The sequence below is a fragment of the Phacochoerus africanus genome, chromosome 1 (assembly GCF_016906955.1).
Source record: "Phacochoerus africanus isolate WHEZ1 chromosome 1, ROS_Pafr_v1, whole genome shotgun sequence".
Lineage (NCBI taxonomy): Eukaryota > Metazoa > Chordata > Mammalia > Artiodactyla > Suidae > Phacochoerus > Phacochoerus africanus.
The window spans coordinates 178,945,520-178,971,292 of NC_062544.1; the positions used below are offsets into that span (position 1 = coordinate 178,945,520).

Here is a 25,773-nt window from a genome sequence, read left to right on the forward strand (position 1 = left end):
CATTCTTGATCCTCTACACAAAATCCTTGCATGTCTCCTTACGGAACAGGTTTAGTTTTTCCTACTGAGTTCCTTCTTTCATTCGCAGATCAATGGTCTCTCTCCTCTCCCCCACCTCTCCTCACACACACACACACACACACACACACACACGGTTCTGTTTCAGGCTTGCATCTTTATTATCCCTCCTAATCCCCACTCTCATAACCAACTCCCTCATATAGGCGTCATGACTGACCCATTCGTACTAATTCTAGCTTAGGTATGAACTTAAAGGACCTTCAGCACGCCACCACTTTCCCCCAAAGTTTGTTAAACTGTACTTACTCTCTCTCTTCCCAAACGCCTTTCCCAGGCATTCCTACGAAATTCACTACTTATTTCAACCGCTGTTCTCACTTAGACTCGTCTATTCACCATACTATTCTTTAAAGGATCAGTTTCTGTCGACCTCCCCAAGTAAACCACGAACTTTCTGAGGTCTGAGAGCTTGTCGCATTCCAGTTTGTATTCCCAGTACCTGGCATGTGAGTGGACACAACATAAGACTCTCAATGAACTGTGTGGAATTAAGAGCAGCCAAAAAGGCTGCGGAAAGCAACGCTGCGAAAAGGGCGGTGCACTTCTTCGCGTCAGGCTGAGCGGAGGCCGGCACTCTCTACCCGCGCAGCGGCGGGGGATGGACAGCAGGAGCAGGCAGGAAATGAGCACAGTTCCGTTGTGGGCAGCGGAAAGCTGCGGCTGGAGCCTAAGACAGTACCGGGAGAAAGTAAACGTAGCTCCTCCCCTCTCTCCTCGCTAGGCCTGCCCACCACATGATCTCGCCTGCTCACGTGAGCGCGGCCTTGCGTGACCTGCCCCGGCATCACGTGAGCAACCGTGGTCACGTGAGCACGGTATTTGCTGGGCTCCAGCAGCAGCTTCTTCCCGGAGTTGCTGTCACTGTCTTCTGATCTCCCGCCGGCCGGATGGAGGAGGAAGATGAAGAAGCGAGGGCGCTGCTGCCAAGCAGCCCCGTCAAGGCCGGCAGAGGTGCCTCCAACACTCCCGCCGCTCCCGGGGCGCTGTCCGCCCTCTGCGACCCCAGTCACCTGGCGCACCGGCTTTTGGTGCTGTTGCTGATGTGCTTCCTTGGCTTCGGTGAGCCGGCCGGCCTGGTGGGGTGTTGCTGCTAATCAGGAAATTACCGACTTTCTTTCGGAGAGTCGTTCTTGGCTGCCACGAGGCCTCAGCGCAGCTTCTAGTTTCTGTTTCTGGGCTTTCCTTCTTTTCCCTTCTCCACCCCATCAAAGCCTTGTAGACGTTGCTAGCTATTCGGCATTTCGAAGATAGGAGTCGGCACTGAGCTGCGCGAGTTTTGTGCCACTCCTTTCCTCTCCAAGAAGTCTCGAAGGCTAGCAACTTGCCGCCTGGGACCCTAGATATGAAGGAATCCCGGGATCATCAAGATTGCTCTAATGACAGTTCCATTCAGAAGGAATTCAGAAAGATTTCACTGTCCCTTTCCCCTTTGCCCTTCCCCAACGCCCCTCTGCCCAATTTAAAATTTTTGATTGACCAACTCGTTGGCAGTCTTACGTGTTTCTCATCCTCTTTGGGAAAACGTATGAGTGTGTCTTGTTGATAGCTTCAGTGAGTGGATGTGTTCTCGTTCTCTTCCGCTCTGCCAATGTGAAGCAATCATACTGGATTGGACTTGTGGTAGGCTTGATGATGTTTGGTTTCATTTACGAAATCTGGTGACTCTGAAGGAAATTTCTTGAGTTAATTTTAAAAATTATCTGCCTGTGTTCCGGCTACTAATTTTTTTCAGCAACATTCTAATGTCAATATAAGTTTGATAGGAAAGTAATAATGTGTTTCTCAAGGGGCTTGCGGGAATGGGTATCATCAACAATTTTAGAAACATTATATTGGATAACTTTATGCTACTGCTGAGGATATGTATGTTGGCATGGAGGTTGCTTTGAGCTTTAGTTCCTTTGCATCTCTTTTTGCTCCCCCTCTTTCTTTGTGGAAAGAAAGAGCTGCAGCTCTGATTCAACCCCTATCCTGGGAATCACCATACGCTGCAGGTGTGATCCTAAAAAGCAAAAAAAAAAAAAAAAAAGTCAATTTTATTACTGTAAAAATAATTCTGAGTGCACGAATGTCCAAATCTCTCCACCTCTCTCTTTCTTATCCTCTCAAAGACATTATGTTTTAATTTAATCTTTTGGAATGCTTTTGTTTTTCTTCATTACTGGCACTGTATTTGCTAAATTATTTGTCTAAAGCATTTTGTTTGTAGATTTAAAATTCTTGTTAAAACAGGTTTAGTCAGAGTAAACTTCTTTCCCCTGCTCTCAAGATAAATAGTAGCTTTAGGTAACATACTAGGAAACTTCTGAGGATGTTTTTAAAATTTTTACTGTGTGCGTTGGTAGCTTTAAGGAAAATACGGCTTTTACAAGGATGTGAATAAAACAGTAGACATGAAGCATGATAAAAGTAAAGTAGAAGAACAAATAGTTGTAGATTAACTTCTTAATGCAGGTTCCGAGTACTTGCTGTGTAGTCACACTAATATTTTGTAAATAACTTGGCGTGTTTTCTTTGCATATTTGCCTGCAACTTAGAAATTATTGGTGGACAAGGACGTGGTCCAGAAATGTTTCCACAGTGTCGAGCCCCTAGTATAAACGTTTAAAATCACAATTTGAGTAGCAATTGCAACTTGACACTTTTATATGGGAAGTATTGTTACTTAAAAATATTTGCTTTTCCTTTTTCTAGGCAGCTATTTTTGCTATGATAATCCTGCTGCCCTTCAGACTCAGGTTAAACGGGTAAGTTGGTTTTTCACCACTGCTTTTTTTGTTGGCTCTGAAGCAGGTGTTCTGTTGAGGCATCATCAGTTCTAAGATTTCCCAGTCTGAAGTATTGTCCAGTGAATCCATTTTCATCAAACCTGTGTATGGCAAGCAGTATTCTTGAAATGAGTGGCCACAAAGAATTCATTTATAGCACTTGCAGCTTGATATTGTTTCACAGTTTAAATAAATAATTGCAGTTTCTTGCAGTGGTGCCAAGAAGTATTACTAGATTTTTGTTTGCATTTCTGTGTCCCATTGTGTAAACATCTGAATGACACATGATTTGGTAGGATGGATTTTTGCTTTCTTAAGTGTGTCTTTTGTGGTTATTTTATTTTTAAAATGTGGATACTGATCCCAGAGGATTGTCCATGTCAGTATTTTTAGTCTGGTTTTGTAAAAATATATTTGATATTTACAGTTTTTTATGTATTTTGGTAGTTTTTTTTTTTCCTTTGAAAGTTTTTTTTTTTACCCTTTGAACAGGGAGAAATGTATAGATTGACTCTTCACATTCTGGAATGAAAGGGAAAGAAGGTAGGAATTAGTGGAGGAAGGCAAGGGATAGTTAGGCTGAGATAATCCCTTTCTATTTGGGAATAAGAATGTAGAAGATACAGGCAGATGCAGATTCTAGTGGGAGAGCTGATTGATTCTAAACTCCATGAAGCCTCTGAAGTAGCAGTGGACTCAAGAAGTTCCCACGTGTCATCATTTTTCTGGGGCACATGCTACAACTGTCATGGGAGTCTCAAAGCAGTTAGTGACTACAAATGATTAAGAAATGCCCCTTAGAGGAGCAGTGGATTAAGAATCCAACTGCAGTGGCTCCAGTTGCTGTGGAGGCGTGGCTTGAATCTCTGGACTCTTGCAGTGGGTTAAAGGATCCGGTGTCACAGCTGTGGCTCGGATTCAGTCCCTGGCCAGGGAACTTCCATATGCTAGGGGTGGGGGTACAGTCAAAAAAAAAAAGAAAGAAAGAAAGAAAGAAAAATGAGGAAAAAAAGGAGAAAAAACAAAAACGCCTGCCCTATCAGAAAGAATGTTTTGAGTTGTTAGTTGTTAAACTTAACTGTTTGGAAAAAAAAATGGTTTTGTTTTCTTTCCATGTAGGATATGCAGGTGAATACAACAAAATTCATGCTGCTGTATGCCTGGTATTCTTGGCCCAATGTAATTTTGTGTTTCTTTGGTGGCTTTTTGATAGACCGAGTGTTTGGAATACGGTAAGCTCGGAAAAAAATTTCACTCATGGGTAAAATGTGATTGTTAAGAAAACAACTAGATTAAGTATTTCTAGAAAGAACTGAATAAACTTGTGTATTGACTGTGATAATCTGCATTAGCTTTGTGTGTGTATGTGTGTGATTTTTATATTTTTGGAATTGGTTTTTGAACCTTGGTTGGTATTTCAGTTAAGGTAAATGCTGCTCATGGAACATGGTAACTCAGTTGTCTAAACTTGGAATGCCCTCACTTGGAATCAGCAAACCAGGGTCTGAATCTCATTGCTGCCACTTGCTCAACTTCTTATCTCTTCTGAGCTGTTACTAGCTTCCTGAGCTTCAGTTTCCCAATTGATAAAATATGGATAATAATTCCTGCCTTGGAAGGTGGTTGTAAGGATTGAGCAAGATGGATGCACAGTGTTTGGCACATATGCAGTATTTGCCTCACCCTGTCCCAGGAAGATTTTCCCTTTTGCGTTTCTTTAGCCATCAAACTTTTTGTGACCACTCCTATTAGATGCTGAGGAAGGCATAATATTATAAACAAACATTTGTCAGTTTCATCCTAATGATCAGTTGTGGGTATGTGTTGTGAGTAGAGACTTTAGGAGAGATGTAGAGTGGGAATACTTTGGAAGGTGGAGGATAAGATGATGATGGGTTTTCTTTTTTTCTTTCTTTTTTTTTTTTTGGTCTTTTGTCTTTTTTGTTGTTGTTGTTGCTATTTCTTGGGCCGCTCCCGCCGGCATATGGAGGTTCCTGTAGCCACCGGCCTACGCCAGAGCCACAGCAACGCGGGATCCGAGCCGCGTCTGCAACCTACACCACAGCTCACGGCAACGCCAGATCCTTAACCCACTGAGCAAGGGCAGGGACCGAACCCGCAACCTCATGGTTCCTAGTCGGATTCGTTAACCACTGCGCCACGACGGGAACTCCTGATGATGGGTTTTCTAACCATATCTAGTGGAAAAGAAAGAAACTATAATTAAGTATTTAAACTTGGAGACTAACTTTTAAACTTTGAAGACTGTATAAAGTATGACTTAAATTTAATTTGCTTGATTTAAAGGCATAGAATTACTTTGAACTTTAGGGAAACAGATTCCACTTAGTATAATGAAGACCTTGTTTGATCAGTGTGACAGGAGGGGCCATAAGTTGGCTTGGAACCACAGTAAGTTTTCCAGTGCTATAAAACATTCATTAGACTATAGTATTACCATTTCACACATTGGAGGGATTTGAGTTTTAAAAAGATGGTTTACTCATATGATACCTAAGGACTCACCTAATACCGGCATTTTGTTGTTCTGGGGAAAAAATAATGATCTATTCAGAGGGCAAAATGTTAGAGTAAGCAAATTGGTAGTATATTAGCGTGGCTTCTGTTTTTCCTTTTAAAAATAGTTTTTAGTTATTAAGAATTATAGCCACTTAAAATTACTTAATCTAGAATTTCTTGGAATCAATCCTAAACCCAATAAAAATTTTATAACAGACGCCCATTTTTAAATGGGAACCCTGCGAACTTCTTGAAATTATTCAGTAAGTTTAGTTTAAGAGATAATAATGGCTTAAACAAACACATGCCATCAATAAAGCCTCTGGAATCTCCTTGGAAGTCAAGAATTCTGTGATTAGCATTCAGCCTAGGAAATCTGCTGACTTCAGAGGCTGACCAGCACCTCATTTTTACTTCTGTGGAGGGAATGTAGAGAGGGTCAGAAACCAAAGTGAATTATTACTGAAGGACTTGGTGATACACTTTTAATTCATTCTCTCTTTCTTTTTCTGTATCAGGTGGGGCACCATTATTTTTAGTTGCTTTGTTTGCATTGGACAGGTAAGAAAAGCCAAAGCATATTCATTGTGACAGTGACTTGAATTCTTGTCTAATTTCACTAGCAAAGATGTGTTTAGTGGAAGCCTAACTTAATTAAGCAGGGTTCACAAATGCCCGGGTAGCACAATGCATAGTCCATTTTAAGCCTTGAGACAGGTGAATGTTAATATTTAAATTTCACGGATTTACTAAGAAAGAATATTAAAACCATTGTAGAATTTGTTTCACCCTAAGTTACTTATTTATCTTAAATTCCTTGAATTAATTTTTCATTGATTCTATGTTATATTCTATGTTATAGGTTATTTTTGCTCTGGGTGGAATATTTAATGCTTTTTGGCTGATGGAACTTGGAAGGTTTGTGTTTGGGTAAGTTATGCATAATTTCATTTATCCTAACACATTGCTGTTTTCATGTTCATCTATCAATTTATTAAAGATTTAAAAAAGTATATTATTGTATCCTCTGGAGAATTACTTCAAATCCTTGAAATCTGGCTATATATTTAAGACTATTTAACATTTGTCTCAATTTTCCTTTAAAGTAAGCAGTGATTTTAAGTGGTCACAGTTGACTTTGTGTAGAGTTTGGATACTAAATAGTTCTCAAAAAATAGTATTTTTCTTTGATGTTTTGCTTTTTCATTGTATTGAAGACTGTGATTTAAACCTCACTTAGAAAAGTATAGACCATCAATTTCTGGGTTTGTGAATAATGAACATTTTGCTGTTTCTTAATGAGTAATGTGCAGGTCCTTTTGAAATGCATTGAAGAGGCTTGAATAAGAAAATTACCAAAAGACTGAATGCTCTTAATCAATTTCTGTGTCAAATAAGCCCATTCTTTTCTCTTTTTTTCTCTCTCTCACTCTCTCTTTTTTTTTTTTTACTTTTTAGGCCACACCCACAGCACATGGAGGTTCTTAGGCTAGGTGTCCAGTCAGAGCTATAGTTGTCAGCCTACACCACAGTCACTGCAATGCCAGATCTTTTTTTTTCTTTTTTTTTAAAATTACTCAGTGAATTTATTACATTTATAGTTGTACAATGATCATCACAATCCAGTTTTATAGGATTTCCATCCCACAACCCCAACGCCTCCCCCCACCCCCCCAAACTGTCTCCTTTGGAGACCATAAGTTTTTCAAAGTTTGTGAGTCAGTAAGCAATGCCAGGTCTGAGCCTCTTTTGCAGCCTGCACCACAGCTCATGGCAATACCAATTCCCCAACCCACTGAGTGAGGCCCAGGATCAAACCCTCATCCTCATGGATCCGAGTTGGTTTAGTTAACTGCTGAGCCATAACGGGAACTCCAGTAAGCTCATTCTGAGTTCAGTCTTGGGCTTCCTGCCTAGAGGGATGCAGATGACATAACTTGTTTAAGCTTTTCACAGGTACGAGGGACATGTAGACATAGATGACATCCCCTCAGAATGCTCTAAATGAAGGAGAGGGAAAGAGAATGTATATGAAAATATGAAAGGGATTCAGAGATGTGTGGTCAGAAATGGCCTCATGGATGGAGCGGGCCTTTTCATCAGTTTAGGATTTGGATGAGTAGAAGAGGGTTGCGAGGCCAGTGTGATGAGGCCAGCTCAGTATAGGATACAAAGGAGTTGAAGCTCCTAACTGAAAGTCAGTATGTAGAACTTACAGAAGGAAAATAAATCTGAGGAAGTGGGAAAATGTTGAGTAAGGAAGATCTTGGCCTGAAAAGTGTGGATCTTTGTGTTTTCAGAAAGTATGGGACACTCTTCCCATGTGAACATTTTATAGAGCATAGATGGTGATGTGGTAGCCCAAACTCCTTTTATTGCCAGTCATGGTTATCCTTGCAGCCTATTAATTATCCTTGCTATTTCACACTTAGCAGTATAAAACAACCATTACTTTGTGGACTTCGTGGGTCAGGAATTTGGACAGGGAACAGTATGGACAGAGTGTCTGTGCACCTGGTGTCTGGAGCTTGGGCTGGGATGACTTGAAGGCTGGTACTGCTGACTGAAGCACCTGAACGTGGCCTGTCTTTGTGGCTTAGCTCTCACATCATAGTGAACTTGAGGTAGTTGGACTTCCTACAAGGTGTCTCAGGACTCTAAGTGCAAATGTTTGAGTGAGAGGGCAGATACCACCTTTTTGCAGATGTCTCTTTTTATGGCCCAGCCTTGGGATCACGAAACTCCACTTCCACCATATCCTACTGGTTGAAGCAGTCACAAGCTCACCTTGATAGGAGGGGGTGTCAAAATTTTGAACTTGCTGCATTGCTAACTGTGGCATTTCTTTAAAACCTATGACTTTTCTTTGCTTATTTTAGGATTGGTGGAGAGTCCTTAGCAGTTGCCCAGAATACATATGCTGTGAGTTGGTTTAAAGGCAAAGAATTAAACTTGGTATTTGGACTCCAGCTTAGCATGGCTAGAATTGTAAGTATGACAAACATAATGAATCCAATAGGAAGCAAAAAACTGAATTTTGTAGTTAATCCTTTAAAGATTATAGGATGAAATGTGTTTGTGTGTAACTTAGGTCTTGATTTTTTATATATTTTTCTGGGCCAGAGTATAGCACTTACCTTATTTTAGTTAAGGCATTTCTAACCTTATTTCTCTTAGGAAACAGACTAAAAAGGGCTAGTTAAGCATTCATTAGTTCATCTGAGCATTTGGGAGGACCCATTTTTGGCATTCTTGCTATGAAGATCTTTGCATATGGTCATCCGGGCTCTCCTTGCATATTTCTAGTGATTAGAAGCTTGCTGTGTGTTGAGATGGCTAGTCTACTACAATTTACTTTGTGAAGTTCAGCCTCTCCTAGAGATGAAATCTGCTTGCATAAATTGCTTTTACTAATTGCTCTGACTTTTGCCCTCCAGTGAATGTTTATTTCCTTGCTGTGCACCAGCACTTTGCTTATAAAGACAAGCCTGAAGGTCTTTGTCAGACATGCTCCTCCCTGTGATTGTCTAAGCCGTGTCTAAGTTCCTGAACCATGGTGCTCCCACCTCTCTGGACTTCATTGCAAGTGGCCATTACTCACCTTGGAACTTGGAAATGATCATGGCTTTTCATGACAAAGCATACCCAGCAGAACAACATTATGCTATTAATGCAACCTGGAAGGTTTTTTGGCCATCCCAAACCCTCTTAGGTTTTTTTCCCCCTCCTGAATGCCAATGAATAGAGTTTTTTTTTTTTTTTTTTTAAATCCTTGCAATTAAAAATCGAGGCTCTAAGACTATAGATGGCATGAAAATGCTTGTAACATAGTTTTAGGAAAGAAAGTACAAAAAGGTTTTTTTTCCTCAAAAAGTTTTTAGTGTAATGTTTAATCTTATGAAATATAGCACATATATATTCTGTGTGTGTGCGAACATTTCTATGTTTTTTGTACATGAAGGCTTTTTCTAATTTTCCACTATTAAAATCAGTGCTGTTTTGTGACACTTTAAAACTTGTCTGTATCTCTGATTGTTTCCTGAGGCTTGGTTGCTAAGAATAGAATTATAACTGAGTCAGAGGGTTTCTTAAGATTGTTAAGACCTATTTCCACCTCATCTTCTCAGAGGTTTACATCCCCATCTGTGGGATATGAGAGTGGATCCTTTTTTATGACAGTTTTGATAGTACAGGCTATTATTAAAAAGTCATATTTAGCAAATTGATAGGAAACACCTAAATAATATTTTAATTTGTAATTCTTTGATAACTAGTGTGCTTTTCCACATTTTCTAAATTTTATCCATAAGGACGTTCTGGGTACTTCATTATATATCTTGTGCAAGTCAAGATATGTCTAAGGCAGTTGGTGGGTCTCGTCTAATAACTTCCAAAAGAAGGAAATAGGAGCAGTTGAGCAAGACATTCTCGGTGACAACGTTGTGGTTACTAGTGACCTTCAGGTTCTTGCCTGTGTGGTCAATAACTAGCTATAATCCATTCACCTGTGTTCTGAGGAGCCCTAAATTTGGAGAAAGGAATCTCGGGATTTTAGGTTGCAGTGGTGGGGTAATGGGAATGGTGAGAGGATGTGGAATGAACCAGACCTCAGGCAACCAACCACCTCTGTGTCAAACAGGGCGGTGCAGCTCTGATCTGGTTGGTTCATTGAAGGTGCTTGTAAGATGCATGAGATTCTGGGGTAGGTGGAGTTTCATTCTTTTTTGTACTGCTTCTGCCCCTGAACATATTCAGAATGATGGCAGAGGCTTGGGCTTTACCTTGCCAAGCTTTTATTGATGGTTGAGCTGTGGGTTTGCCTGATTTTAGGCACCTGAACTGTTACCATTATCCCATCAGGCAGTGGACTTCTCAGTGTTATTATTCTTCATGTTTTAGCTGGGGTTTGGAAGTCCAGCACCCTTCTGATTTTCCTTTGTAATTTGTTACTTTAGAAAACTCATCGTTTCAATAAGTATTTGTTGAGACTTGATAAGCCAGGTCAGGTTAGGCATTTTAGAATTAGAGCGTTATTAAGACAGCATGTCTTTGAGGGGCTTATATTTTCATTGATACTGAGAAAAGTTTCCAGTAGGTCTCCATGTATACCTTATTGCTCGTCTAAATAATGCCGGATGGCTCACATTTTTGAGAAGTAGCCATGTGAGATTTGCTGCTGTATTTGCTGTGACAGTGTGGTCGAGGACACATTCAGTTCTCAGTCTTCAGTGTCTGATCTGTCAATAGTATTTGGCGCAGTTGACACTCCACCTTCCTTGATTTCTTCTCTTGGGTTCCAGGACTCTGCAGTTTCATTATTCTCCTCTTGCCTTTCTCTCTGCTCCATATACCTCTTTTGTTGGTTCCATCTCAATCTTCTCAGCCTGTAAAGGTGGGCTTGATCAGTGGAAATTTTCTCTTTTCATTTGGCACTCATTTCCTCGGTAATCTTAACTACTTTTGAAACTTTACATAGACTGTCTTTGTTCCTGGAGTTAAATGGTCCAGGTATTCCCCAGAATTCCTTACTCCTGTGTGCAGCTTCCTCCTTGACATTTCTGCTTGGATGTCTAGAAGGCATATCAAACTCAACACAGCCAAAACTCAGCTCCTGGTAGCCTGCCTCTCATCCCCTACCTAAGCCTATGCTGACGTTTTTCTTTTTTTTCTTTTTTTTTTTTTTGGGTCTTTTTGCTATTTCTTGGGTCGCTCCCGCGGCATATGGAGATTCCCAGGCTAGGGGTCCAATCGGAGCTGTAGCCACCGGCCTACGCCAGAGCCACAGCAACTCGGGATCCGAGCCGCGTCTGCAACCTACACCACAGCTCACGGCAACGCCGGATCGTTAACCCACTGAGCAAGGGCAGGGATCGAACCCGCAACCTCATGGTTCCTAGTTGGATTCATTAACCACTGCGCCACGACGGGAACTCCTATGCTGACGTTTTTCATCCTCAGTTATGGGCAGCTCTTTACTTCCAGTTACTCAGGCAGAGACTTTGATGTCACCCTAAACTACTCCTTACTGCTCCCACTCCCACTCTGCACATATTTTCCATTAACAGATCCTCTTAGCTTTACCATTAGATAATACCCATATTCTGAGCACTTCTCACCATGCCCATTGCCCCCAGTCCAAGACTTATCATCTCTGTTGGCTACATTTTTGCAGTAGTCCCCAGCTGATGTCCTTGCTTCTGCTTCGTCCCCACTTGTAGTCTGTTTTGAATATAGTGCCAGAGCGAGTCTGTTAAAACATAAGGGATTGTGCCATGCCTCCACTCAAAAACCCCAGTGGCTTCCCATTTCACACAGACTAAAAGCCGATAGTTCTTATTACCTATAGCCCGCCTTTCTACCAGTTCCTTTCTGGGGACCTCATCTCATTCCCTCCCTTCTTCATTGACACTGTTCTAGTCTCTGTCCTCCTTGCCTCGAGTACACTGAGTGGCCTCCTCTCGGGCCGGTCCTCTTCCCCTGGGCCGGTCCTCTTCCCCTGGGTAGCTTCACAGCTTCCTTCAAGCTGTTAATCCACAGTCACATTTTCAGCGAGTTGTCCACCCCTTCGTATTTTCCTTCCATGCTTTATTTTTTCCCCTTGTTTTTTAAAAGAGCTTACTGCTGTTTAATAGACTACATATTTTACCTCTTTGCTATACCACTAAAAAGGGGTAGCTCTTTATGAGAGCTGGAAGCTTTTCTCTTTTGTTCCTTATTATATTCCCAGTAGCCAGAACAATTGGGGTTCAGTAACTGCTAAATGAAAGAATCAATGTATGAGGATGTTATGTATAATTACTGTCTTCTTAAGGACTATCAGGATGAGGTTTTTTTTTTTTTTTTTTTTCAGTTGTCAATATCAAGAAAAGCTGTGTTTTTCTGAGCTCAGGTTTATATTTGTCTTGGGTCCCCTGTGAATTTTGTAACTTGTGTTTCATTTTTGTTTGCGATATAGGAAGTCCTAGCTGTGCTCTTTTTGAATACTAGCGTTTTCTGTAAATTGGCATTTTTGTGTAGTAATCTTTACTGTGGCTTTATCTTAGTTTGCTAGTATTTTCCTTGTATTTAAAAAAATTTATCTGTTTAATCTGAACTTTATTATACCAATTTCTCTAAGCCATCTCACATCCTTTTTTTTTTGAGCAGGACAGAGATATAAATGAAAATTACATTTTCCCCCCTTTCTTTCAGGGAAGTACAGTAAACATGAACCTCATGGGATGGCTGTATTCTAAGGTTGAAGCTTCATTGGGTTCTGCTGGCCACACAACCCTTGGGGTCACACTTCTGATCGGTTAGTGAATCCTGTGTCCCACCTTACATCTCTTCAGTTTTTTTTTTTTTTCCTTTCTTTCTTCCTTTTCCTTTTGTTTCTCTGAAAGCTGAACACCAGTTTCTCTGAACACCGGCATTGGGGTTAGACCACTTGGTTATGGTTTCGCCTGCCCTGTTCGCTAGTTCTCAGTCCTAGTTAGGCACAGTGAACATAGTGGCATCGTTCAGCCCATTTGTGTTTTTATTTACACGCTCTTAAAAATGAGGGTCTTATTCTGTCATGTCTGCTTTAGTGTCATGGCGAGCAAATGAGAGTTATACATGAGAACTCTGAAAACAGGGAATTTGTACATGTTAGGTGTTCATTAATAGTCTATAGCGGAAGAGAGAATTGTTTCCCTTTGATCAAAATCAGATCCTGCACTTATGGAGCTTAGATTTTATAGAAGTCAGAGGCAATATGATATGGGGTGAAATCCACCGACTTGGGAGCCAGGAATCTGAGTTCTGGTCCTGGCTTTAACTAGTTCTGCCATGTCGGACAAGGATGTTAGCCTCTGTGTCTCACTTTTCTTTTCTGTAAAACTGTGGAGGTTTGGCTAAAACTGTACAGGTCCCTTCTGGCCCTGAGTTCCGTTGACTAAGGCTCAGTTGTGCTGGTTGCTGCATGGGTCATGAGAAGCAGGTGAGACCTTCTAGATTTACCACCTGTGCTTCTTCTCTGATCAGTGGATTTGTCTCTCAGTCTGTGGAGAGCTGCTTACAGAGCCCTAGAGAGACCTGTGCAGTGGTGCCATTTTTTATTCCTTATAATTCCTTGGTACAGGCTGGTAAAGGGAGGACAGTGGGAAGGTCCCCCTAAACTGGCTACTGGCAGCTCGAGCCTTCTCCTTTCTTCCCTCTCCCTCTCAGATCCTCTGCCACTTAAAACCTCTTTCTTACTCTCAAATGTTCTTCCATATTCCTTCTAGTTCCCTTCACAATAGAGAATTTTAGAGCCAGGAGAGATTTGTGTTGTCAAGTCAAAGGCTCTAATTTTACAGATGGGAAAATTGAAGCCCAGAGAAGTTAAGTTCCTTGCCCAAGGACAATCAGCTTGTTGGTGATTCTTGCTTTACAGTATTTCATGTGATGTCATATTATGTCAACCAATTAAAGATTCATTTCTTTTATTCAACTGCTTTTTATTAAAATTCTTGTGCAGTGTAAACTTTATTCACACTCTGTCCTGATTCATTTTAATGATCTGAGGTCAGCATTAGTGGGTAATGCTGATGAACACTGGAAGGAAAGTGAGCCTGAGCCAGCTGTGCTGTGGGAGGATGTGCTCTGGGAGGCAGCCTTTGGGCTGCCACAGGGTAGGAGCAAGTGTTGGACTTTGGGAAGGAATCTGAAGGAAGATGAAGTAATCACAGACTCAGACTTTGCTGTAGTTTTGTTCTGGCATCCGTCAGTGATTGGTGCTTATACTGAATTTAGAAAGTAGGACTAATTTGCTGGCTGGTCATCAGCTATGTTCAATCTGTATTCTGATTCTAAAACTATTCTAGTTTGTATTAGTCTTTTCCCTCTAATTCAACCTTCTCCTGGGAATTAATATAGGAATAGTGACTGCTATTTAAGTGCTTCCCGTACAGTACTTCCTTTCCTTCTGTCTTGGTTTAGTAATTGTAGGCTTTTCACATATATGTCAGATGCCACCTCTTATAATTGCTGTGTTTTCTGCCATTAATGTAATCTGCTGCCTTTTAGGAATGTTCAGTTGGGTTCTCTTTTAAAAATCTCTGTCTTTTTTATTACAGGGGGTATAACATGTATTCTTTCACTGGTCTGTGCCTTGGCCCTTGCTTACTTGGATCAGAGAGCAGAAAGAATCCTTCATAAAGAACAAGGAAAAACAGGTTCGTCTAAATTTTTTCCTTGAAACATTTTAGGAATTCAGTCCTTTTTGAGATTATTTACAATGATATAAGTTCTAACAGTAGTGTTGTTTAACAGTGAGGTTTAATACATCTTTTTTTTTTAGGGCTGCACCTGCGGCATATGGAGGTTCCCAGGCTAGGGATCAAATTGGAGCTGTAGCTGCTGGCCTTACACCACAGCCACAGCAATGCAGGATCTGAGCCACATCTGTGACCTATGCTGTAGCTCATGGCAACGCCGGATCCTTAACCCACTGAGTGAGGCCAGGGATCAAACCTGCATCCTCATGGATACTAGTCAGATTCATTTCCATTGCACCACAATGGCAACTCCCTAATACGTATTTTTTTTCATATTTTTTAATCTTTTATTTTCAAATCTATTTCCACTTGTCTAGATTTTTGATACATTTTCTTTTCCCTCAAATACTTTTGGAAAAATTTATGTTTCTTGATTATATTTTGTATATTTGCAGAATGATAAATGTTCCTGAAAGAGAATGAGAAGGTAGATACTAATCTTAGATTTTGCTTTTTCTGTTTTCTTTTAAACTTGTCCCAGAAACTATGTTCTAGTGATTTACTGAGAAAAGTTTTTTTTTAAACTGAATTGCAGAGGTTAATCACATGATAGAAAAAGAATAATCTTGGCTTAGAAATGCACAATTACATTAACAGTTTCTTCCCTTTCTTTTCTAAGGTGAAGTTATTAAGTTAACTGATGTGAAGGACTTCTCTTTACCCTTATGGCTTATATTTATCATCTGTGTCTGCTATTATGTGGCCGTGTTTCCTTTCATTGGACTTGGCAAGTGAGTGTCCTCTAGCATTCCTTTTTCATTGGCTGAATTATAATGATAATGCAAGTACATTAATGTAATTTTTTAAAGCTGTGAATCTTGCTTCTCTGGTTATAGCTTATATTTTCACAGGAATTATTTTATGTCCTGGGGTACAGCTGATTTTCTTAGCTTAAGGTTTAGTGTTGGTTTATTACTTGTATTCATTTTTTGAAGAAATACCTAAAAGCAGTTTTTGATTCATAACATTGATTTAGTTTATATTCATATTTTGTATGATATATTCTTTTTTATTTCTTCTTTATTCCTTTGTTAGGAAGCCTCATTGAGAATGGAGTTAGTGCATTGGCTCATAGTGACAGGGTATATTTTCATTCGTTAGGATTGCAACTCTTCCAGACTCAAGTTCAGGGTTCAAATCAAATTATTCTTTGTTTTATCTTCTACCTTTCTCTCCTTTTTCACTGTCAGCTACTTAAACAGAGCAGTATGTAAGTGTGAGTATGTTTGTGGTGGTGTGTCTTTTTTTTTTGTCTTTTTAGAGCCGCACCTGATCTATGGAGGTTTCTAGGCTAGGGGTCTAATTGGAGCTCTTGGTGCCAGCCTATGCCACAGCCACAGCTACGCAAGATCCGAGCCATGTCTGTGACTTACACCACAGCTCATGGCAATGCCAGATCCTTAACCCACTGAGCGAGGCCAGGGATGGAACCCGCAACCTCATGGTTCCTAGTTGGATTCGCTTCTGCTGCGCCACAACAGGAACACCTGGTGTGTCTTTGAATTATAACCTTTAAATTCAGTTTGTAATTTTATAGTTTGAGACAAGAACCTTATGCAATATTTAGCAAAGAATCTATCCAATATTGCTTTTAAGGAATTCAGCTTAATTCCTGTTAGTAGTACATTTGGTTTTCTGAAAATTTGTGTGTATTGTTTGCTGTACATGTAAAAGAGGAAAAAATGGGCATCAGCACATTGATGAAGCACTTATACAAATACTAGAACTTTAGGTGGGAAAACAGTATAAAGAAAGAAGGGAAAGTTAGGAGTTCCTGTTGTGGCTCAGTGGTAACAAACCTGACTGGTGTCATGAGGATGTGGATTCAATCCCTGACTTTGCTCATTGGGTTAAGGATCCAGTGTTGCCTGTGAGCTGTGGTGTAGGTCGCAGCCACAGCTCAGATCCCGAGTTGCTGTGGCTGTGGCTGTGGCTAGCAGCTGCAGCTTCGATTGGACTTCTAGCCTGGGAATTTCCATATGCCATAGGTATGGCCCTAAAAAAAAAAAAAAGAAAAGAAAAAGCAAAAAAAAAAAAAAGGCGGGGGAGAAAGCTGACTAAATTTAGAGTAATTTTTATTGTTTTATTTTACCTCTATTTTTTAAAAACAGAGTACTTCTCTGAAGTGTTCATTTTCCCCCCTGTTTTTATTTTAGAGTTTTCTTTACAGAAAAATTTGGATTTTCCTCCCAGGCAGCAAGTGCTATTAACAGGTATTTCCTTAATTCTGTAAGTACTTAATTTGTGCTTGGTGTGGGTCTTCAGTTATAACCCATTGTTATAAGAGACAGAAGAGACATTGTGAGCTAATCAAGTGTGAAACCAAGTCTGTCTTGGATCTTAGATCTTCCTAAACAGCCATCTTTGCATTAACAGAAAAATCAAAGAAGTCTTGGATAACTTTATATTTCTATTTACTGATGACCATTTTAGAAGAATGTTAAATTCAGTGAGCTAGGGATTGCTTTACCTAATTGTTTTAGGAACTTTTTGGATTTTTTTTCCTTTTTGTGTTGTGATATATTTTATTAAATGTCTTTTATATTTTTTTGGGCAGTATTGTGTATGTAATATCGGCTCCCATGTCCCCCATATTTGGGCTCCTGGTGGATAAAACAGGAAAGAACATCATCTGGGTTCTGTGTGCAGTGGTGACCACTCTTGCTTCCCACATGTTGCTGGCCTTTACCCTGTGGAACCCTTGGATTGCTATGGTAATGTTGCTGCTAACACCTGGGGGGCTCAGGGCTTCAAGGGTGACCTTGTACAGCACATCTCAGGAGCCACACTCAGCTGTTTGACAGCAGTGCTTGTGACAGTGGGGAAAACAATGACTTGATTTCACTTTCTATAGAATAACTATTTTTTAAATAGGTAATTATTAATAATTAACACATAGGTATTTCTGATTTTACTTAGCTTATATAACAGAATATCCTCAATGCTGATACAGAATTGAAATAAAATAGTCTTATGAAAGCCAAAAATGCTTATTAATTCAATTTTTTCTCTACTTCATTAATTCCATCATAGCTGGTTCAAAAAATCTATCAGCCTGATATCCTTGATTTTGTGTTCTTTTATCTTTGACTCTTAGTAGGTCAGAAAGTAATAATGAATTCATCAAGTTTTTGTTGTTGTTCTTCAAAATGTCATTCTCAAGACCACAGGTCAAAGTGCTGCATTTCTTACCTGTTAATGAAAGAGTGTCTGAAACTGGTATATTTGTGTACTTGGTGAGATTTCTGTACGATGGATTCCTACGAGTAGGAATGCTATAGCAGGGGCATTGCACAGTTAATGTCTTGATAGATACTGTGAAACCTCTACTCCAATAACTTTTTACCCATTTATAGCTTTACCTGTAATGTACGAATGTGTTTGTTTTTTAGTATCCTTGCCATTGTTGGATGTTGGCATTATTTTAATTGCTGCCAGTCTGATAGGGGTAATTGATCTTGTTTTAACTTAAATCATAAACTCTCTTCTTCAATTGAAGAAAAAGTTAGTATTATGTGATGTTTAATAAGGAGGGTTGTTATTGCTTCTCTGCCCATCTCTCCATTTGGGTGGTGATGACCCAGAGGTAAGGTAATGGTCTATTGGTGTAATGTTACCTTGATTGTTTAATTGGTAATTCCTGATAAACACTGGAAAATTAGCTCGAAACATTGGTAATGACTTTTTGCAAATTAGCTTTGGTCTTTGCTAGGTCTTTGACTACACCCTAGGCCCAGCCAATTATATATGTATATAATATAAAGTGGTTGAGTCAGTGTTGTGTGTGCATTTTGTCCCTAGAGAGATACTGTTAGAGAGGGCCAGGACTTTTTTGCATTGAATGTGAGTTCTTAATCTAATTGTTTTACAGTGCAATTTGCACAAATATTCACCTATTAGTTATTATGTCACTTTTGCTAATCTGCATCCAAGGAAAATCACCTTTGGGTTAATATAAGACTTTTTTACCCTTTTCCATATTGCTTTCTGTAGTGTCTCCTGGGACTCTCCTACTCACTGCTTGCCTGTGCATTGTGGCCAATGGTAGCATTTGTAGTTCCTGAACATCAACTGGGAACTGCGTATGGCTTGTAAGTGCACTTGTGGATCATATAATATCCCTCTCTGCTGTGTCAATTTAATTATTACCTTATCAAACTAGGTCTCTTTAATCTAGTCATCTTCAAGCTTCTGGGACAGCTGTGAGCCTGGAAATAGCTAGAAAAGTCAGTTAATCTATTTATGTTATACTGTGGCAAAAAAAAAAAAAAAAAAAATGCTCCAAGTGTCCAGAAAGAGTGCTGAAGATAAGCTAATCCATGAGAGGTAATTACTGACATGACCGCCTCACTAGCCATTTATCTGAGGGCTTCTTAATGAGAAGTTGAGTTCCAGTCTCTGATGTCAAAGGCCAAAGCAGGAAACTACATCTGTGGTTGGTATTCACTTATAGCTTTCTTTCATTCAGCAGGAAGGTACTGAGTTCATACTGTACTTGCTAAGGCAAACACCTTTACCTTTGAGTATAAATATATTTAGTAGTGCAAACAGTCATGGAATAAAAAAAAATACGAATGTTAATGAGGTCATTCCTGATTGAGAATCTCTTAACCGTAATGGTATGTGGTTTATAGACACTAATATTTATAGTGCATTACTGCTCTGTGTGAGGACTTTAGAATTGAAATTTTTTTTTTTAATTCTTAAATTGTAGCATGCAGTCCATTCAGAATCTTGGGTTAGCAGTCATTTCCATCATTGCCGGCATGATATTGGATACTCGGGGATATTTGTTTTTAGAAGTGTTCTTCATTGCCTGTGTTTCTTGTAAGTGGCAACATTTAGTTTCTTTTAATATGTAGCAGAATGTTCTCATTTATACTTTTAGGTTTTTGTTGTATTGTTCTTTTTTCCCCCTTTTAAAACTAAATCTCTTTAAGATTTGTTGCTCAAGATTTGCCTAATTCTTTTTTTTTTGGTCTTTTTTAGGGTTGTACCCACAGCATATGGAGGTTCTCAGGCTAGGGGTAGAATCAGAGCTGTAGCTGCTGGCCTATACCACAGCCACATGGGATCTGAGCCGTGTCTTCGACCTACACCACAGCTCACAGCAATGAATACCAGATCCTTAACCCACTGAGCAAGGCCAGGGATCGAACCTGTGTCCTCATGCATGCTAGTCAGATTTGTTTCCGCTGAGCCACGATGGGAACTCCAAGATTTGCCTAATTCTTAACCTGGGAATCAGTTTCCCAGCTAGTGACTTTTCAGTTCTTTTTAGATTCATGGATGATTTTCATCAGATTCCTATTCTTAAAGGCAGCAGTGGAATCTGCTTCATATTCTGGTAAAAATGTGTGTGTGTGTGTGTGTGTGTGTATAAACCTTTCCCTTTTAAAGTGGAACCATTTGAAGACTCCTGAGTATGTCCCTGGTGCGAATGTGTGGACATTAGTGTGGCTTAGGTGTGAGTGCTCATGGTTTATTCATTAGTCTATTTTGAATTGCTTTTATTCTTAGTCCTGTTATTTGATTTTTACCTGTAATGATTCATTGGTTAAAAATAGGAGGCATTAGGAAACTGCTGAGAACTACAAAAATAAATCAGCATTTTTCTACTGCTAATGTTCACCTTATGCATCAGTTGAGTTTGTCTGAAAATGATTTTCACATAACATCAAAGATTTTATACTTTGATAAATTGTGTCTAAAATAGCATACTTTTATACTTTGATAAATTGTGTCTAAAATGGCAAGCCCCAGTGATGATTTTAATCAGGCGTCATTTTCGTGTACAGGAATAAAGACTATACTTGAAGTGTGGTATTTGCACATCATTGCTTGTGATAGCTTGAATGCGTCATCTCATTTTAGAAATCAGAACACCAAATTTTAAAAATATATTATTTCTTTTTAAGTAGTTGGCCATGTAATAATTTAGAATACTAAGTCATGAAAATGTTTTTATTTTTGATGCTACTGCATGTGGTTTAATTTTAATGAGTGGTTCTATATTAATTTGGTTCTCAGGCCAAAAACCATTTAGAAATGTTTCTGTTGATGTATTAAAGTAAATAAGCTATGCTGTACTTGTTAAAGTAAAAAGCCAAGTACTTGACTTTCTGATGCCTTTACTTGCTCTGAGTTTCTGGGAGCTCAATACCACATTTTAAGGTATGGTTAATTTGTGAAATGGACATGTTGTTTTCAGACCTATCACCCACAAAAGATTACTCCTGTTTGGTTCTCTATAAAAAGATGAACAGTCTAGCAGCTGGTGGGGGTTTGGGGGAGGTACTGAGAATGACCAGCAGTTACAAAGGGAGAGAGAGGGAAGGGGTGCAGAAATAACTCATGGAAAGATTGGCTCCTTCTCCCAGGTTGGGTGTGGGAGTGTCTCAGTTTCTCTTTTACTGTCCCTGACATTCTAGACTCCATGAGAAATATATTTCTCATAGAGAAAATGGTGTGTAACTTAACTTTTAGTGCTTTTTGGAAAATGGTATGAATGGTTTTATTTCTAGCTACTAGTTAAGACAGATTTGATTTTCTAAGCTTCACTTTGTAATTATGATGACATAGGAATCATTGGGAAGAAATACCGTTTTTTAAGGACCCTGTCTTTTTACTTCCAGTGTCACTTTTATCTGTGGTCTTACTCTACTTGGTGAATCGTGCCCAAGGTAAGTGGAAGTTCAGATGTCTTCTTCTTAAACCACTGGGTCATCTTGTGGGGCCTCTGGATTGTCTTTGTGTTTCTGTAGAGGCCGGCGCTTTATTTAATTCATGTAATAACATTCTTTTCATAGTGATGGAATCACATTTCACTATGTAGCATATAATACTGGACCTACACATTTATGAAAACTGTTACCGTGTTCTTTCTGGCCAGTTCAATTTAAGTTGTGTATATATTAGATGTTCTTTTTATTTTAGAATAAAGAAGTATGGCTTTAAAAAAAATAACCTGGAGTTCCCATCCTGGCGTAGTGGAAACTAATCTGACTAGGAACCATGAGGTTGCAGGTTCGATCTCTGGCCTCACTCAGTGGGTTAAGGATCTGGCGTTACCGAGAGCTGTGGTGTAGGTCACAGACGTGGCTCAGATCTGGTGTTGCTGTGGCTTTGGTGTAGGCAGGCAACAACATCTCTGATTCGACCCCTAGCCTGGGAACTGCCACATGCCACAGGCACAGCCCTAAAAAAGACAAAATAAATAAATAAATAACCTAAAGCCCTTCCTATGTTGTTATCTTGTATTTTTAAAAAATAAGTACACACATTTATAGCTTAATTAGCATTTTAAGGTTTAAAGTGTTTGATGTAGAATTAGAAATAACCTATTTTTTCTTTTGATAGTATCTACTACATTGTACTTTTTTTGTTTTTTTTTATAAGATTTTGGTATTATCTTTAGTTTTCTAAACTCTCAGGTTGTTATGTATGCTGTTTTAGATCATTTCCTCAAATGTTTCTTAACTTTGCTGTTACTGAGTAGCAAAGTACAGTGTCCCAGTGAACAAAACCTCAAGCAGTACATAAGTCTGAATTTCTTAAAAACTAAAATTAAGGAGTATTTGTATCATATATGGATTCTTAAAAAACATTCCCCCCTATAAATTCCTAGAAGATAAACTATTTCTTTCTCACCTTCCATAGCCTTTTTTGTTACTTAAAGGTGTGTACGCGTGTGTGCTCATCTGCATGTCTGAGTATTACTTATGATACTATTATTGAAAAGATTCTATGCTTATTTGTATTTTAGGTGGGACACTAAATTATTCTGCAAGACAAAGGGAAGAAATAAAACTTTCTCATGCAGAGTAAGTATTGAAAGTAAGAAATGTCTGTGTTTTGAAAATCGTAGAACGATAGTATTTTATTTCAGGATACTGGGTTTAGACTTTTAGGAAATTAGCCCCTTTTTCTGGAGTTTTGAGAGCTAACAAATATCTGTGCAACTACTGTAACATAGCTCTGGTTTGTGTTAGAAAACTTTGAAAAGGTGGATATCAAACATTAAAATGAAGGGGATAAAGAACAAATTGGGTTTGAAATTTATTTCCAAGAGGCGAGAGAGAATATTTGTAATTTATTTGGAAGAAAGGTCTTTGTCCTGACTTCCTCTGCTGGGCTCACCCTTCCATTCTTTTCCATCTTTTCTTTTTCTTAGCTAGCTGAGACACTCTTTTATCTTCTCCTGACACTAACGTACTATTACATGGTCTCTGACTCATTTGAAACAGATTAAAGTATGTGGTGTGGAGTTTAAGTTAATTTTTTTCATGAGTATATGCCAAAACGTATGAGTGATTCTCTTATTTCTAAACATTGAATTTTTTATGATTTAAAAAATTTATTTGTAAATATACACCGTGTGACTGTAAGTTTTGTGAATTTTGAATAGGTTAAAATTGAGTAGAACAAGGCTGTGTTTCTGGGGTTGATTCTTGGCTACCTGAAATTCCTTTTTAACATAGTAATTCTGCTCCTAGAAATATATCTTAAGAAAAAAAATAATGTTATGTATTACAAGTTTTAAATATCTTTATCTTTGGTCTTATTTATTGACCAGAAAATATGAAACAATATAAATGTCACCAAGTAGGGAAATGGTTAAACACATTATGACATATCTATATCACTTGTTAAAATCATGTTTTAGAAGGATTTTTAAAGTCAGAGATACTCAACATGCTGTATGTCAAATATCAAAAGACAAAAATGCCAGAATTATGTCCTAATTGTATTCAAGAAAAAGTATATAAGCATATATATTTCTTAAATTCATTACTTGTCTATAATATAAAAAATAATGAAAGAAAAATCCCGAAGTATTAACAATTCAACCTGAATGGTAGCGTTAGAAGAGTTAATTTTTGGCTTTTCTATATTTTCCAAGTGTTCTACATTATTATCTAGAAGAACGTGTAGCATAATGTTCAGCACTACATGTTTTGTGTGGTTTGGTTTTCAGTTTGTAATGATGTTTGAATGTTCTAGGGTTTTTCCTCCCCTTTTTGATAGTGTACTACATTGTGTTTTGCAGATGAGAAGTTTAAATGACTGTGTCTTGAGAATGGGCTGCACACATCATTGGTTTGAAAACCTCCTTTTTTTTTTTTTTTAATTTAGAGTTTAGTCACCAGGGAAAATAATGGTCTGGAGAGTTATTATATTTATATTTTGAAACAACCTACTTTGAAGTACAATTATGAGGACTGTTTAGCCTGTGTTTCTGTATTACTGAAGAATTCTGATTTAGAATAGACTAATTGATGAAGTTTAGAAAATTGCAAATGGTACATGCAGGTGATTGTAAGGACAGCAAATAACAGAAATCTTCGCATCTGGCATTGAGATAATTTTCACAAAGTGTACCTTAGGGAATATAGCCTTTTCTTTATCTTAAAGCAAAAAAAAAAAAAAACTTTTGAGAGGGTAGAAGGGATTTTTTAATATAGAATAAACAATGGCATTTTAATAGGCAATCCCTTTTATAATAGGAAATATTTGAAAGATGTTTTTATGAAGTCTCATTTTCACAAAAAGCAGATTGTGTTCTACTTTCTTTAGTGACAAGAGGTTGCTGAGCAGTGACCCTTTTGAGCTTCTTTAACTCTTTGTTACTGAGGACCCTAATCCCTTAGGGACATGATTTTGTGGTGCAGACTTTCTGTATGAGTTTTTTTAAGAGTCCACTCAATTACTAAAGTGTCCTGGAAATTATAATTGCATACCTACAAAGATAAATAAAAATGCTGCAACAGGAATCCTTGATGGCTTTTAACTTTTGATTAAAAATATTAGAACATTGATTTTAAGTCTTATTTATGTGGAAATTTATCTCTGTAAGAAAATCTCAGTTGGAATAAAGAAAATTTGCCTCATTATAGTCATGGAAAGATTATGAGGATAGCTTTTTCTCCAGAGTAAGAACTTAAATAACATTTATGGTTATTTTACATAAAATATGGACATGAAATTTCTCTGACACACTTAAACACTGCTTAGTTGACTTAGTCTTGTCATATTGCATATAAAAGTTAAGGAATTTTTTTATGAATGTGCTTTCTGAAGGCAGGCAGCTATTTTAAACAACAATATTTAATGTATTTAGCTGATTATTTTGTTTGATGTACATGGCATAACATTGTATACTTAAAAGTTCTAGAACAGTTTGAAAGTGCATTCCTTATTGAGGGTAAATTCATTTCTCTCCATTTTTCTGACTTACAGTTTATTGTGTCATTACTGTTGTTAGTTATTTAGGCTTCTACTGCCATGTGACTGTTCTAGCCCATGGTATTGAAAGTCAGCCTTACTATTTGGGAGAAGTCTGCTGCTCCCATGGAGGGCTTGTGTGGTTTGGTCCCTGCCTTACTCTTTCTACTACCTCTGAACCTCGGCTCCAAGCCTCTGTGTATGAGCTGTTTACATTTTTTCAAATTGGTCCTGTTCCTTCCTGTCTCAGGGCCTTTGTCCATGCTGTTCCATTTGCTTAGAATATTTTATCCAGGACTCTTGACAACCTGGTTTCATGGGATTTACAACAGAAAACATTAGCCCAACTCAGAACCATTCTTCCTATGGGAATTCTTCCAGACCCTTCAGGCTATATCAGATTCTTTTAAAATTCCTGTGATCTTTTCAGAAACCCTATACTTTTCTTTCTTAGCTTAATCTCAGTTTATAATGAAGTTTGTCATGAGGTGTGTGTGAGTTTCTGTCTCTTCCTTTAGGTTGTAAACTCCACGAGGGCAAGAACTGTGTCTGTTATTTTTTTAAATTGAAGTGTAATTAATTTACAATGTTGTGTTAGTTTTTTTTTTTTTTTTTTGCCATTTCTAGGGCCGCTCCCGTGGCATATGGAGGTTCCCAGGCTAGGGGTCGAATCGGAGAGGTAGCCTCTGGCCTACGCCAGAGCCACAGCAGCGCAGGATCCGAGCCACGTCTGCAACCTACACCACAGCTCACGGCAATGCCGGATCCTTAACCCACTGAGCAAGGGCAGGGACCGAACCCGCAACCTCATGGTTCCTAGTCGGATTCCTTAACCACTGCACCACGACGGGAACTCCTGTTGTGTTAGTTTTAAGTATATAGCAAATTGATTCAGTTATATA

At 38.7% G+C, this 25,773-nt stretch overlaps 1 protein-coding gene across 2 annotated transcripts; it reads left to right on the forward strand.

The window, feature by feature from the left end:
- Positions 1-859: 859 nt before the first annotated feature.
- On the forward strand, positions 860-24,420 carry MFSD1 (major facilitator superfamily domain containing 1). 2 transcript variants are annotated; one of them, XM_047785596.1, is made up of 16 exons: positions 860-1,140; positions 2,776-2,828; positions 3,969-4,081; positions 5,888-5,930; positions 6,232-6,299; positions 8,249-8,357; positions 12,561-12,663; positions 14,447-14,545; positions 15,267-15,378; positions 16,804-16,860; positions 17,205-17,361; positions 18,641-18,738; positions 19,362-19,474; positions 21,283-21,330; positions 22,413-22,470; positions 23,697-24,420. In XM_047785596.1, exons 1-16 carry the CDS (start codon positions 969-971, stop codon positions 23,698-23,700), a joined length of 1,407 nt encoding a protein of 468 aa, XP_047641552.1. In that variant the 5' UTR covers positions 860-968; the 3' UTR covers positions 23,701-24,420. The 2 variants fall into 2 exon arrangements, with proteins under 2 accessions (XP_047641552.1, XP_047641543.1); XM_047785587.1 differs by lacking the exon at positions 23,697-24,420 and having other exon boundaries at positions 940-1,140; positions 22,413-22,474.
- The last annotated feature ends 1,353 nt before the right edge of the window (positions 24,421-25,773 follow it).

Excerpts from the sequence above, each read along its gene's own strand:
- MFSD1 (XM_047785596.1), top strand. The coding sequence starts at position 969 with ATGGAGGAGGAAGATGAAGAAGCGAGGGCGCTGCTGCCAAGCAGCCCC. Across the intron at positions 12,664-14,446 it reads TGGGGTCACACTTCTGATCG|GGGGTATAACATGTATTCTT; the intron begins GTTAGTGAATCC and ends TTTTTATTACAG. Across the intron at positions 21,331-22,412 it reads CTTGGTGAATCGTGCCCAAG|GTGGGACACTAAATTATTCT; the intron begins GTAAGTGGAAGT and ends TTTGTATTTTAG.